The sequence below is a fragment of the Plutella xylostella genome, chromosome 7 (genome assembly GCF_932276165.1).
Source record: "Plutella xylostella chromosome 7, ilPluXylo3.1, whole genome shotgun sequence".
Classification (NCBI taxonomy): domain Eukaryota; kingdom Metazoa; phylum Arthropoda; class Insecta; order Lepidoptera; family Plutellidae; genus Plutella; species Plutella xylostella.
Genome location: NC_063987.1, coordinates 8332098 through 8347829, shown reverse-complemented (window position 1 = coordinate 8347829; position 15732 = coordinate 8332098). Strand labels below are relative to the sequence as shown.

Here is a 15732-nt window from a genome sequence, read left to right as displayed (position 1 = left end):
CCAAGTATTAAAATATTTATTACTTACACTAATTTATGCAAAACTTTCCAAGTTACTTTTTAAATTTTTCGTTCCAAAAACCGGTCCGGTAACCTTTATTTGGATGGTGGTAAGTTATTTAAACGTCGCTTAAAAATTATAAGTATTTCAATGATAACCGATACAAGAAGCTTTATTAAAAAAAATACTATGTTTTTCCAATATAGTGTAGTGTATAAAATAACTAGTTAACTACCTACATCGGATTTAGTTATGTTGGGCGATTCTTGCGAACGGAGAGTAGTTTGTAAAAATTTACGTTTATCAGAAAATTTTATATTTATACGATGAATGAAAAACATTTTTTTGACTTTGACTTTGGGCAACGGAAAACGGAAATCAAAACAACTACGTGCTTACAATACACAGTATCGTTCGATCGTATAATAGTAGTAAATAATACCTCGAAAGTGGTTTCTAGTTCAAGGCTTGGGTATAAAAATCCGTATTTTTAGCATAGAGCAGTCAAAACATACAGACAACGCCTATTTTTCTTACATGTCGTATATTAAGCTTACACGCAACTTTTAGAGTACAGGGTGGTGCAAAATTGGATCCGAAAGAGGGATTGTTACTTCTCCTTGTCAGAACGGCTGAAACGATTTTAATGAAATTTGGTATGGAGAAAGGTGACAGGCCAAGGGCGTACCCAGGATTTCAGCTAGGGGGGGGCAGCTCATACCTCTGTTTCGAGATGATAATCGGTCGGGTCGGGTATATTGAAACAAAAAACCGGCCAAGTGAGAGTTGGACTCGCGGACTGAGGGTTCCGTACAAGTCTACTTACCTGAGATAGTTTTCCTATTAATTTCGTCATATGTACTACATCCGTGAATGTTTTCATATTTTTGGACCACCCATTTAGCCAGCAGGGGCGGAGACAAAAATACCACTTAGAAGATTAATATTTCCTAAACCAATAACTGAATAAAAAAGTGGTTTGAGCATACCTATATTTTTAAAATACCTATTCAACGATACCCCACACCGTCGTCGAAACACTGAAAAAATAATTCATCCCCACTTTACAGGAGGTATAGCCCAAAATATTTTTTTTATACTTCACTTTGTTACTTTGTAATGCCGTACATTTGTACATATCCAGGGTGTTGCAAAATTGGTATACTAAGCCGAAACCTACATGTGCAGCATGGTATATCTAGGCCCTTCTTTCCATAGTAAAAAGTCACGTGACCAACAAAGTTTCTATGAAAAATGAATTATTTTTTTCGCGAATTTTCAAATTCTGATTTCAGTTTCGGGCTTAGATATACTATGCTCATGCTGCACATGTAGGTTTCGGCTTAGTATACCCTTTTTGCAATACCCTGTCTATGCGAAATATCAGCTTCACTTCTTTATTTACTTACTTTTAAGGTACGGAAAAAAATCTCTAAGAATCATGAAAATTGAGTAAGACACGAAACAAAATATTAATTTAGCAGTAATCTTCTCGGATTTTCCGAAAAGGACATCGGGCGTTTTTGGCCCGCTTTACTGAAAAGTCGCGAACACAAACCAAAATACCTACTTTGAAATTCAAAACAATGGGAAAATGAAAATATTTAGAAAAACCGGCCAAGTGCGAGTCGGGCTCGCGCACAAAGGGTTCCGTAGCTTAAATCAACCTATCTCAAAAACTATAAGAGATACTTTGATCAAACCAAAAATCGTTGAAAGAGTTAATTAGCATGCATCACCTCTATTTTTTTTAGAATTTTATACCCCGTAGTTATAAAAATAGAGGGGGGGGGACATACTTTTTACGACTTTGAGAGCTGATATCTCAAAAACCGTTCACTTTAAGAAAAATGTTTTTTAGAAAACTTTATATCATTTTAAAAGACCTTTCCATTGATACCCCACACGGGTATGTACATCGAAAAAAAAAATTTCATCCCTCAGTTACATGTATGGGGGGCCCCACCCCCAATTCTTTTTTTTACTATTTAGTGTCATATTTTTGTAGCGGTTCATACAACACATATTCCCATCAAATTTCATCACTGTAGTACTTATAGTTTCCGAGTAAATCGGCTGTGACAGACGGACAGACGGACAGACGGACAGACGGACATGACGAAACTATAAGGGTTCCGTTTTTGCCATTTTGGCTACGGAACCCTAAAAATGATTTACGTAATATACTTACCTACTACGAAAAAGTCACCTTAAATTATGTATGTTTTCCCATTGTTTTGAATTAAAATAACTACTGGCTGGTAAGCCAGATTTAATATTCTTATATTTTAGAATTTAAAAGTACTTATTTTGGTTTATGTTCTCGATTTTTCAAAAAACGGGGCAAATAGCCATACAAAATGCCCAACGCCCTTTGTCTATGAAAGTCTTTTCAATAAACTCACTGTTTTCTTTTAAATAATTGCGATGTACACTCATCAGACATAAACCTGTAATAAGCCTTTCTTCACCCATGGTGTTTCTAAGCCACGTTTTAACTCTTCGCAGCGTACTGAAAGGCCGTTCTACGGTTGCCGTGGTGCATGGGATAGTGCCATTGAGTATGAATGGTCTGGAGACGAAATAGGCAGACGTTCCCCTCTGGCGGGGTGGTAGGCCAGAAAGGCCCACCGATTTATAAAAACTAGTTGCAGTCTCAATTTTCACTAGACTCAATCTAGTTGGCAAAGCGTTCGTTTCATAGAAAATGATTTGTTTACATACTAAAATGACAGCTTCAATTCATAGAATATCCGGATTCCGGATTTGATCACAGATTTGGTCATGGTTTATTGTTATTAGCTGTTTCCTAGCAACCAATGTGAAAAAAATGCAATAGTGATGTACCAGTATGTAGATATGTATTAATCGACAATAAAGGTCATAGTTGGGAAGAGTCCGTAGTCGAATTGGCTTTTGTAACTGATCACTGAGGTTAAGCAACAACTGACACGGTCAGCCATTGGTAGGTACAGCATGAGTTACCGATTTCAAATGGTTCTTTTCTGGACGCTTCCGTGGTTCGGACGGGACGTTAAGCCGTGGGTCCCGGTTGCTGCTTCGGCAGCAGTCGTTAAGCCTTGTCAGAGGCCGCCCGAAGGGGCGGCTTGAAAGCATCTGACCGTCGGGTTGCCCACTTACTCGACAACTTCAGTGCATTGTACTCATTCAAAAACGGCGATACGGCTCGCGACCTATCACGTGAGTATAAATGTACAGCGAAAAGCGGGTGACTTCGTTTATTAATCATTCATAATTAAATTTAACTATACCTAATTAATTTGAAATTAGTATTTCTAACCCATGTTTTCGAATTCATCGATAACACTTATCGATAATTGTTACATCCATTGGCAAGAAAAATGAAGACACTGTGTTCATTATTAAATGTCACTTCACGTAACCCTTATTACTGGGAATTAAAACTCATAATGATATGTCCCATGAGACATAATCATGGTAAACGGTAAAATTTCCCCCCGCAAAAATTGGCAGACTTTTTTGTATCAAGAAAGATCGCTATGGCGCTTCCCGAGGGTACACCCGAGTCCGCGTTGTTCTATGGATAGTGCTTAAGTAGTAATTGCCTTTCTGACAGCACGGTAAAAAAATTGGCGTCGATGAACAGATTAACTACTTCTATGTTGCTTATTGATCATCTGATAAAGCCTTCTTCACCCATAAATTATGCCAAAGGTTCAGTACCCCTACACTTGAAAGGCAACGTATTGCGTCTGTCTTGCATTCCCAACATTTAAAAAATCATAACTTCTCTTCAGAGGCATTTTTCTAAAAAGTTAAAATACTAATAGGTATGATCAGGTAGAAAATGCCTATTTTGAGAACCTAGAAACAATAATATAATGCTTACAATTTAGAAGTCACAAAAAGGCCAAAATGGCCTTTCAAGAGTAGGGGGGCAGTTCTCTGGTCATAAAATTCTTGCAATGATAATTAAGTTACGTACCTAACAGTATACTTACCTACTATAACGAATGTTGTACAATATTTAATTATAGATAAAAGAGTATAAAATAAAAATATCTGACTGAAAGTAAAAGTTATTTTGTTTCCAACACTTCATTTTGCACAGAGTAACACGTTATTAATTCCCACTTGGCAGAAAAAAATACGATTATTTCATCTTCTAGGGGGGGGCAGCTGCCCCCCCCTGCCCCTACCTGGGTACGCCCATGTGACAGGCTACGTTTTATTGACGGATAATGTATGGGGAACTTTGTATACAATTTTTCCGAAATTATATTGAACCGATTTTAATCAAAATTTGGTATGGAGTTAGCAACTTATTATATTATAATAGTTATAGAATTGGTAACCACTAATAAACCGCGGGGTACACTAAGGGGCACAGCTAGTAAAGAATATATCATGACGGTCGAATGGTGTAGTGGTTAGTGGCCCTGACTGCTATGCCGAAGGTCCCGGGTTCGATTCCCGGCTGGGGCAGATATTTGTACTCGGGTCTTGGGTGTTGATATTTGTACAATTTAATATGTATCTATACATGTGTTTGTGTATATATATCAGCTGTCCGATACCCATAACCCATAACACAGGCTCTTCCTAGCTTGGGGTTGGATGGCCGTGTGTGAGATGTCACCACATATATTATTACATACTATCTATCTATTTATTTTATCCTGTTCTTTGTTAAGACTTTTTTTTTGTTAAAGACAAATTAAGAACATAAATATCAGCATACCATACTTTGCTTACTTACCTTAATACTAATTATTTTTGTTTTGTTTTTTCTTTGTGTCTAAAAAGTGTAAACTTCACGTTAGCTTGCTAAATTCTTATATTGAGTTCTACGAAGAAACCTGTTATTGGCCTTACTGATAAATTATTACCACCTAAGACATTGTAATAGTTAATATGCTGTTGGTTTCTCAATAAATAAATAAATATAGCTACTCACCGCTCCCGGCCCTCGCCGACGGCCACCATGCGCTGGTTGTCGGCGCTCCACGCGATGTCCTTGATGCAGCCTCCGATCGGCTGGAACTCATTCTTCAGGATGTGCTCCTTGTTCACCGTGTCCCAGATGCGGATCTTACCGGACGCGTCTGGTGATAGATAACATATTGTTTATACTAATTGTTGACGACTTGCGAAAGGTGGCTGGTTATGATTGGATGTGGAAAGCTGTAGATAGCATCCAGTGGCGTCCTTTAGGAGAGGCCTACGTTCAGCAGTGGACTGCTATAGGCTGATGATGATGATGATTATACTTAAAAGAATGGTGAAATTATATCACAATATTCGTTAAGATTTTAGAAGCATATATTTTTCTCGGAACTTGAAAAGGCGGTTTTCACACTGCCAACGCTGTTTGTAAGTATCTCTGTAATCTGTAATATACGCAATTACGCACGCTTCAACACACGAAAAACGCATCTATGTGCGTTAATACGTTCATACAATTCACGCAAAATTTATCGTGATGCGGTTAAGTGTGAAAACTGCCTTACTGTTATTAGTATTATTACGTGTGATGTTGAGGTTGTGAAACTGTGTTGAGCTTGTATATTCTCTGTAGTCTAGTCACTAGATGTAGACGGTCGAATGGCGTAGTGGTTAGTGGCCCTGATTGCTATGCCGAAGGTCCCGGGTTCGATTCCCGGCTGGGGCAGATATTTGTTTAGACAGATATTTGTACTCGGGTCTTGGGTGTTGATATTTATATTTAGTATCTATCTATCTATGTATTTGTGTAGATATATCAGCTGTCCGACACCCATAACACAGGTTCTGCCTAGCTTCGGGTCGGATGGCCGTGTGTGAGATGTCCCCACATATTTATATACTATTATACAGTTCCCCAAAATTGATAATGCACATAGAAATCTTCGTCATTGTTCGGCAACGGTCGTATTCCCGAGCGTTAGAAAACTATTATGTATTTAGAGTGGTTAAGTGCATTTTCTTCATGAAATTTTAGTAGAATTATGTAATTGGTGCTAAAAGAGATAATTGATTTATCAGTAACGAAATTTGTTTCGATAATTCATAATATTCCATAATATTAAAATTTACTTCGAAAATGTTACAGTTACTTTTCAAGTGTCTTACTGAAGCTGATGTAAAGATGGATGAAAGAAGGTTTGAATAACACAAGGTTTATATTATAAGGAGAAATGGATTTCAAACACAGGTTTATATTAAAAAATTTAAATCTCAGTTCAAAAGTATTTACAGCACTGATTATTTCACATCAATAAACATGTTTACATTAAAATCTCAGTTCAAAAGTATTTACAGCGCTGATCATTCACAATACTATTACAATTACAAACTTGGTCTTTTGGGTGTGGCTTTATTGGCAAAGTTAAGTCTATCAATGTGACGTATATTTTATTCTTAAATGTGCCTCATAATATGGCATCGTCAAAAATAATTAAAGTTGAAATTAAATTCACATTTGAAAAAAATTACAAGAACGATGTGTAATTGCAGCTCTTTATAATTCCACAAAAGTAATATTGATCTTGACCTTGAGACCCTTGACTGATCGGTGACAGCCACCGACCGCCCAAATTGTTTTCGATTATGTGTCACATGATATTGACTACTATTTCTTTCTAACAAGGATCAAAATGCAAGTGCTTTGTTTAATTCAATGATTCGGGTGTTTCCGGGAATCCGACAGTTTGCGAAGATTTGCATGCGCATTATTAATATGGGAGAACTGTACTTATTAGTGGTCCTAATGCCTTATCTAGTTTTATAGATATGGTGGTGTTATTCCTATGGCACCCCAGAGGTGCAGAGGGTCTCCACTAACGTCCGCCACTTCCGCCTATCTTCGGCTGTACTTTTGGCCTCGCTCCAGCTTAGTCCAGCGGCTCGCAGCTCGTTTTCGACGCTTCGGCGCCATGTCTGGACAGGGCGTCCACGGGAACGCTTGCCATTTGGTGGCCTCCAGTCAAAAGCTACGTTTGCGGCATTCGTAGCTCCTCTTCGTACAGTGTGCCCAATCCATCTCCACCTTCGCTTCGCAATTTCCTTGCCGATGGGAGATTGTCGGCACAGCTTCCACAGATCTTCGTTACGTATTGTCTTCGGCCAGAAAACGCGCAGGATCGATCTTAGGGACTTATTGACGAACACTTGCAGTTTGTTCGTCAGCCCTTTCGTCACTCTCCACGTTTCGCAACCAAAGAGCAATACGGACTTCACGATGGAGTCGAAGAGGGAGATTTTTATCCGCCTTGTGAGCACATTCGAGTCCCAAACAGGTTTGAGCTGGGCAAACGCAGCCTTCGCCTTCTTGATCCTGCTCTCTATATCCTCATCTGCTCCTCCCTGACGGGTGACCGTGCTTCCGAGGTAAGTGAATGTATCGACCGAGTCCAAGCGTTGGTTATCGAGTATTAAGGCGTCCGAGGTTTTAGCCTTGATACGCATATCGACTGTTTTGCGTCGGTTTATTCGCAGACCCATTACTCTGGCTTCCTCCTGCAGGTGTACGAGTTTCTCTTGTAATAGGTCGAGAGTTGGCGAAATCAACACTATGTCGTCCGCGTAGTCTAGGTCCTCTAAGACACCTGAAGCCCAGCTTATGCCTCTCGGGATAGCAACCACATTCCTCATCACATCGTCAAGGAGGATAACAAATAGGAGCGGTGACAGGAGACATCCCTGCTTGACGCCAGCTGAAATGCGTATTGGGGCCCCAAGCTCTTTTTCATGTACGACCCTACATGTACTGCCCTCGTATAGCGAGCGTATAACTTGGATGATGCAGGCTGGTATGCCTCTGCGTTGTAGACTTGACCACAACGCGGTCCACTTCACGGTGTCGAAGGCTTTTTCGAAGTCTACAAAGGCCAGAAATAGCTCCGACTGCCATTCGACACATTGCTCAACAAGGACCCGTAGGGTGTTGGTGTGGTCAGTGCAGGAGCGTCCAGGGCGAAAACCAGCCTGCTCATCTCTGAGGGTCACTGCTACTTTCGGCGCGATGCGGTTTAGCAGGATCTTAGCTAAGACTTTGGCGGCAGCGGGCAGTAGTGTGATGCCGCGCCAGTTGTCGCATCGCGATGGGTCCCCCTTCTTTGGAACTTTCACCAGGAGTCCTTGTTTCCACTCGGCGGGTACTTGTCCGGCTTCCCAGATACGGGTCAACAGGGGGAACAGTATAGTAGCAGACATTGGAGCATCAGCCCTCAGCATATCTACATGGATGTTGTCGATACCTGGCGCCTTCCCTGGCTTCAGTGATTTCACAGCTGCAACTACTTCTTCGAAAGAGGGTGGCGCTGTTGGTATGTCCAGAAGAATGCTGTCGTTATCCATGCTGATGGGCTCTTGTTGGTCTGTGCCCTGGGCTTGCTCTAGGAGACTCGAAAAGTGCTCCGTCCATCGCAGCAGCTGCTCGCTCTGGGTGCACAATAGACTGCCATCGCTGGCTCTGAGTGGCTTCCTCGCAGGTCGTGTGCGTCTTCCACTGAGGCGTCGCGTCACGTCGTATAGCGCACGCATGTCCTTGTGGCGAGCGGCTACGTTGGCACGGTCTGCCAACTCGTCTGCGGCTCTGCGGCGGTCTCGACGTGCAGTCCTCTTTATTTGTGACCGGAGGTTGGCATATCGGCTGCTTAAGCAAGATGCGTCCGGCTCCACTGCAGACAGTAGTTGGCCTTTGACTTGGTGCCGATCCTCAATTGCCTGCCACAGTTCTTGCGACATCCAGTTCTCTCTTTGAGGCTTGGAGTAACCGAGCACCTCTTCCCCTGCGTTTGTGTAGGCGTTCCTTATGCGCGTCCAAGATCCATCCATTTCCTCGTCCTCGAGTTCTTCTAGAAGTTTGTACTGATTCCTAAGGGATATGCGGAATTTCTCCCGCCATTCCGGGTCTCGGAGTTTTCGTACTTCGAAGCTTCTAGACGTCTGCTCAGGTTTACGGATTGGGGTGCACAACTTGAGGCGCACTTCGGCTACTTTATAGATATACCTACCTACAATGTAGAAATACTCTTTAAAAAACCTTATTTAAAGTAAAATTCGACCATTTTACATCCCTTAAATATTCCTTAAAATCATAAACATTATTGCACTATTTCTTTATTTGAACCATCATTAATTAAACTAAAATTATTCTAATGAAATTCAACATTTAGCTACCTTGTCAACTAAGATACTCCCGTTCTCTCATACATAACATTGCGTAAACAGCTGCTAGGGTTCACAAACCCATAAACATGGTTAAATCTGGAGAGATCTATCTACAGTACAAGCTGGCGACTTGCCAAAGCTTCCTACTGTTTTTGCCTCGGCTACAATACAGAGCCATAGATGAAATCTGTATGAATATTATAAATGCAAAAGGGTTAGTTGGTTTGTAGTTCAATAATACCTGAACAAAATAAAATGCTTATACAGTAAGGGCTTTCCGAAATGCAGCGATATTTTTGTAGCACAACTTAAATATTAGTTAGTAAAAACTGTGTTTTTCATTGGCGACAAAATGCAGACCCTAATGTCTGAAGGTAATGTCACAGGTTGGTACCATTTATGACCGGCATGGAGAGTTACCACATACCTAATTATGTATACATATGAACAATAGCTCAGACTAGTTGTATTTGCTTTAAAGCTGTTGTAAACCACAAATAGTTTATTAATAGTTTTAGTTTTCTGCCTAATTAGTTATACATATTTCACGAAATGGGATAATAAGGATGTTGGCTTTAGAAACAATTATAGTTATGTATTTAGCATCCAATTTTTTTTTTATAAGTAAAAAATAACTGTTGTGGAAAATTATACAGCAAAAGGAGAGCATCTGTGAGAAATCCTGCCTTCCTGCCTTCTTCATTGCTTTATTATTATTATTTAATACTTTTATTGCACAAATATGAGATATAAGTGTACAAAAGGTGGACTTAATGCTAAAAGCATTTTCTACCAGCCAACCTTCATTACGTGAGATTGACTGGCAAAACATTCTTTCTTCTTCTGAAGACATAGATGTATGTTTAGATATATTTTATGCAAAACTGAATAGTATAATTAATCAACACACCCCACTGGTTAAAAGCGATTCTCATAGATACCCCATATGGTATAGTGCAAGCCTAAAGAAATGTCTCGCCGAAAAGAACAAATACCATAAACGATTTAAAAAATATAAAAATCCGCGCGACTACGATACGTTTTCTCTTTTACGTGCTAGATGCAAGGCATTAACTACTACCTGCTATAAGGATTTTATAGAGTCAGTTGAGGATGCCTTGGGAGATAATATTAAAACTTTTTGGAATTTTATCAACAATAAAAAAGGACACACTTCTATACCACAGACTATGATGTTTGGAGATAGAATCGCGACTGATGGAAGGGGTATATGTGAGCTGTTCTCCGATTATTTTGCCTCTGTTTATGACAGCTCGCAACCTAGAACATTTGAACCTCTCCCTGATGTTAGTCGAGACACTCTTCATAGTATTTCAATCACAAACAATGAAATAGTAAATCATATTAAGCAGTTGAATGTCAACAAAGGTGCGGGTCCAGATAATATTCCACCAGTATTTGTTAAGAATTGCGCTGATGAACTAAGTACTCCACTACAAATAATCTTCAATAAGTCTCTCAAATCCGGACAATTCCCAAAGCTATGGAAAACTGCTCACATCATACCAATACACAAATCTGGTAGCAAGGCTAACTGTGATCACTATAGACCCATAAGCATACTATCATGTTGGGCAAAATTTTTTGAATCAATAGTCTATAGCTCTTTGTATGCACAATTAAAGCCCTACATATCAGATAAACAACATGGCTTTGTTAAAGGTCGGTCAACTATAAGTAATTTGCTGGTGTACAAGAACTTTCTCTGCAACGCTTTTGCGACGGGTGGCCAGGTCGATAGCATCTACACTGACTTCAGCAAGGCTTTTGATAAGGTTAACCATGCTCTCTTGTGCAGAAAGATCGCAGCTCATGGGGTAAAGGGTAGTTTATACCGCTGGGTGCAATCATACCTTGAGTTGAGAACTCAGCTGGTTGCAGTTAGGGGTTTCACATCCTCTCCTATAGAGGTCACTTCTGGAATTCCCCAGGGATCACACTTGGGACCTCTATTTTTTATTCTTTTTATAAATGACCTTGCTGAAAACTTATCTAACCCATGCCTGCTCTATGCTGATGATCTGAAGGTCTACAAAGTCATTCAAGACGTAAGTGACTGTATTTTACTACAAAAAGATCTTGATCTGATTGCGAATTGGTGCAGTAATAATTTGATGCAGCTCAATGTTGGTAAATGCTCAGTGATCTCGTTTACGAATAAGCATCATAAAATCCTTTATGATTATAGATTATCAGGTCGAACTCTAGGTCGTGAAACCACTATAAAGGATTTGGGTGTTTATTTCGATGAACGACTTTCATTTAAATCCCATTATCAAAATATAGTTAGCAAAGCAAACAGAATATTGGGGTTCGTGCTTAGGTCTACCAAGGAGTTTAAAAAACCTTATAGTTCGGTCACTCTCTATTATAGCCTTGTCCGCAGTATTCTGGAATACGGTTGTATCATATGGTCTCCGTTTTACGTTGTTCATAGCGATAGCATAGAGAGAGTACAAAGGAGATTTCTCAGGATATTGTCGTACAGGTGTAATTTTGGACGCACCCTATCTAGTTATGAAATTTAACATTATGCGTTTGGATGTCCGCAGAAAACAGTCTGACTTAATTCATTTACACAAAATCATACACAACGTGATAGACTGTCCCGACTTGTTATCCCTAATCAATAGGCGTGTCGACAGTATTACATTATCAAAGATTTAATGACTTTAGAGGAAAATACACATTCAAAGGATTTAAAAAACTGATTTAGTTTTATTTAAAAAATTGAGATTAATAAGATTTTCAATGAAATAAAAGAGTAAAATACTGCAATCGGCCATTTTGACTGAAACGCCAATCACAGCGCATGACGTCATACTTATGTACGCTTCACTGTGTTTTGATTACCTTACATACTGATTGCGCGTTACGATTGATATATATTTGTTTTTGTGATTTATCGACTTTATAACACGAATCTATCTTTAACAATGGAACCAGGTTTTGTTAAGGCAAACAGTGCAAATTTGCCCAGGATCGATTTATTGATGTTGGGTGAGTTCCTTGCAACAAATAAAGAATTTTGCTCTTCCGAATTTAGAAACGTGAAAACCTCTTTGTAAGTTTATTTTATTAGTATTTATCTTTAACTCTCTCTCTCTCTCTCTCTCAGCCTTCTGTAGTCCACTGTTGGACATAGGCCTCTCCTAACGATCGCCACCCCAAACGGTCACCCGCCATCTGCATCCAGCGGCTTCCCGCTACCTTCCGCAGATCATCAGACCAACGGGTTGGGGGGCGACCGACACGCCGTTTGCCGACACGGGGTCTCCACTCCAGAACCTTTGTACTCCAGCGGTCGTCGGCTCTGCGGGCTACGTGACTAGCTACGTTATCTTTAACACTAGATATAAATATGACTAAGTAGCAATCAAACTCGTTTTAAACTCGTAGAAGTTTATTTCGCCGAAGAAGTTTGTTTCGTAGAAGTTTGTTTCGCCGTGCAAGCTTTAACCATTTATCTCTTATTATTTTCTTGTATGGGACATGTACAAACACCTTGTTGGGTGTCGTTATTGATGTATTTTTGCACTGAGGCACTGCACACCACTTATAAACTTTAGAATTCATTTTTAACACAAAAAATACGCAGTGTTTGTTTAATTTGCTGTTGTAAACAAATTGGCGTACGTAAGTGTGACGTCACACACGACGCCATGACACGGCGAGCTGTTTTCGCGCAGTATTTAAAAATGATTATAAAAATGGCTTTAAATTTCCAAAATCTTAAGTTTATTACCGAAATAAAGGTTTTGTTGTAAACAATAGATGGTTATCTGCATTACGGAAGAGGATTTCAAAATCTTTCGCCTTGCCTATTTTAATACACGCAATAGATGTCGCAAATACCTACCTTTTACCCTGAGGGTGTACATTAACAACACTTCCTATTACAATCCAATAGTGAGAATGTGTAGAGTTTATAATGAAACCATACAATCATTTCCAGACATAGATGTTTTTGACTGCCGTAGGTATAAATTCAAAGGATGCTTAACCAAAATCTTTAAAAATAGCACGCCATTATAAATTTAATTTTGTCAATTTGATTATTTATTTTTCAAAATTACTTTTAATTTAATAGAATAGTATAGAATATTGTCAGTATTACCTATTACATTTTTAAATTTTATGTCGATTTAAATTTTTAATTAAATTTAAATTACAAAAATTGTATCGTTATAATTATTGAAATATGTTTGTAAATTATGTAAAATTGTTTGTACCTATTGAATGTAATTATGAACACTTGATAGATATTATGATAAATTAATTATGTAGCATGTTCCTTATATTAATATGATTATGTGTATGCATGCTTTGGAATGAAATCTAGATCTATGTACTTCAATGCTTATATTCTTAATTTGTAATGATTTTATTCTGTTTTGTGTACCAAATAAATAAATAAATAAATAAACCTACTGGAGGTACAAGTAAAAAGGTAGAAAGATGCGAAAAAAGATAAGTATATCAAAGCAGGAAAAACTAAAAACTACTTAAAAACTGCTTTACTAATGAAACTTCGCAAAGTGTTATTATTGTAATTGTAATGTAACACAGAAACAGCCATACTGTTCTCAGAGGCTCAAACCAAGATACATAAAATATACTTAGCTATATTATGTGCACTGTACACTATAGTGTATTTAACTTCATGCTTATGTAAGCATAACTGTTGGTATATGGAGATTATATTTCAATAGTGTTCATATAAGATACAAAATACATATTTTTTGTTGCTAAGAAAAGAAAGTTTATGAAAGTGTTTTCAGAATATGCTTAGTAAGATCACAAGAGTTTCATGCTCTGACTATATTTTATCATTATAGTAAACACTCTTGGACAATTTGCATAAAATTCAATTGCTGGATGGAAATTTCGCAAAAAATGCATACACTGTAGTAAAACATTTTTCATAAGGAACTTTAAAAAATATCTAGAGTACCATTTTTAGGGTTCCGTAGCCAAAATGGCAAAAACGGAACCCTTATAGTTTCGTCATGTCCGTCTGTCCGTCTGTCCGTCTGTCACAGCCGATTTACTCGGAAACTATAAGTACTACAGTGATGAAATTTGATGGGAATATGTGTTGTATGAACCGCTACAAAAATATGACACTAAATAGTAAAAAAAAGAATTGGGGGTGGGGCCCCCCATACATGTAACTGAGGGATGAAATTTTTTTTTTCGATCTACATACCCGTGTGGGGTATCAATGGAAAGGTCTTTTAAAATGATATAAAGTTTTCTAAAAAACATTTTTCTTAAAGTGAACGGTTTTTGAGATATCAGCTCTCAAAGTCGTAAAAAGTATGTCCCCCCCCCTCTATTTTTATAACTACGGGGTATAAAATTCTAAAAAAAATAGAGGTGATGCATGCTAATTAACTCTTTCAACGATTTTTGGTTTGATCAAAGTATCTCTTATAGTTTTTGAGATAGGTTGATTTAACTGTAATTTTGCTGCTACGGAACCCTTTGTGCGCGAGCCCGACTCGCACTTGGCCGGTTTTCATTAAATTATAAACTATGCAGTTTTGCCTAGCAGATAAGTTATACTATAGTACAAAACTAAAATAACACCTTTCTACCACAGATAGTAAACAATAAAATGATACTTATTTAAGCAGCCTGATAACTTGAAAAGATAACAATAGGTGTTGCAAAATATAATGAATGAATCATCACTTAAAATTAAGCAAACAGTTCAACCAAACTTAGTGATAATGAGTCAGATGTAAGTATGTGTAATAATAAATTCACAATACTGCATTTTAGTTGAATGGTATCAAAATTGGCCAGCTCCATTTTCCTTAGGGGATATTTTTCAGTGTTTTATCCACTTACAACCTGGTGACATTGGTAAACCAGACACAATATATTTTTAATTGTCTCTGAGATCTCGGGATGATCAAGGGGTTAATTCTGATGATGTCGTGTATTATGAGAATGTCAGGTCAGAATTATTAAACCATTGAGAAAGGTAAATTGGTGTTGGCTGATTTTGATATCAAAGAACTCATTTTTTCCACTTACCTCCAGATGCGATGTAGAAGCCGCTGGGGGAGTACTTGGCTACGTTGACTTGGCACGAGTGCTCCGTGTATGTGTCCGCAATCGCAGGGTTCTCTATATCTCTTATAATAACAGAGTTGCCGTTGGTATACAAAAATGTTTTCCCCTTCGGGTCTCCGCCAAGAACCAGCGGAGTTCCACGCGCGGTCCTCGGCAGGGCGGCGAAAGTATACTCTGCACACACAAAGAAACGAAATAAATATACCTGAGAGAAAAGTTAACACATATTTCCAATAGTTTTTCAGGAAAATACCAACGAAACGGGTTGGTCAACACATGCTCAAATTACAGGTTCGTTTAACGAAACAAACACTTACTATTTGAATACGACATTCTGCTCTAATACTTTCTATGTATAACACTACACTCACTACACTAAACTACTACTTTAATCAGTACTTATCAATTTTTTTGAATAAATAACAATCGGCCGCTACAACCCCATAGCAATCCAAAGTGACGTATATTTTTTCTTGCTCAATGTTGGCAGCA

The 15732-nt window shown here is 38.5% G+C and overlaps 1 protein-coding gene across 5 annotated transcripts in view; it reads right to left on the bottom strand.

Annotated features, from left to right (window-relative positions):
- LOC119690805 (actin-interacting protein 1) overlaps window positions 1-15716 on the bottom strand; it is a 30848-nt gene extending 15132 nt beyond the window's left edge. For all 5 annotated transcript variants that reach the window (XM_048622211.1, XM_048622214.1, XM_048622212.1 and 2 more), the window contains exons 1-3: window positions 15558-15716; window positions 15202-15414; window positions 4940-5087 (exon numbers count right to left, since the gene is read on the bottom strand). In XM_048622211.1, the coding sequence (XP_048478168.1) occupies window positions 4940-5087; window positions 15202-15414; window positions 15558-15573 (377 nt within the window). In that variant the 5' untranslated portion in view covers window positions 15574-15716. The remainder of the gene's footprint in view (window positions 1-4939; window positions 5088-15201; window positions 15415-15557) is intronic.
- Window positions 15717-15732: the final 16 nt, after the last annotated feature.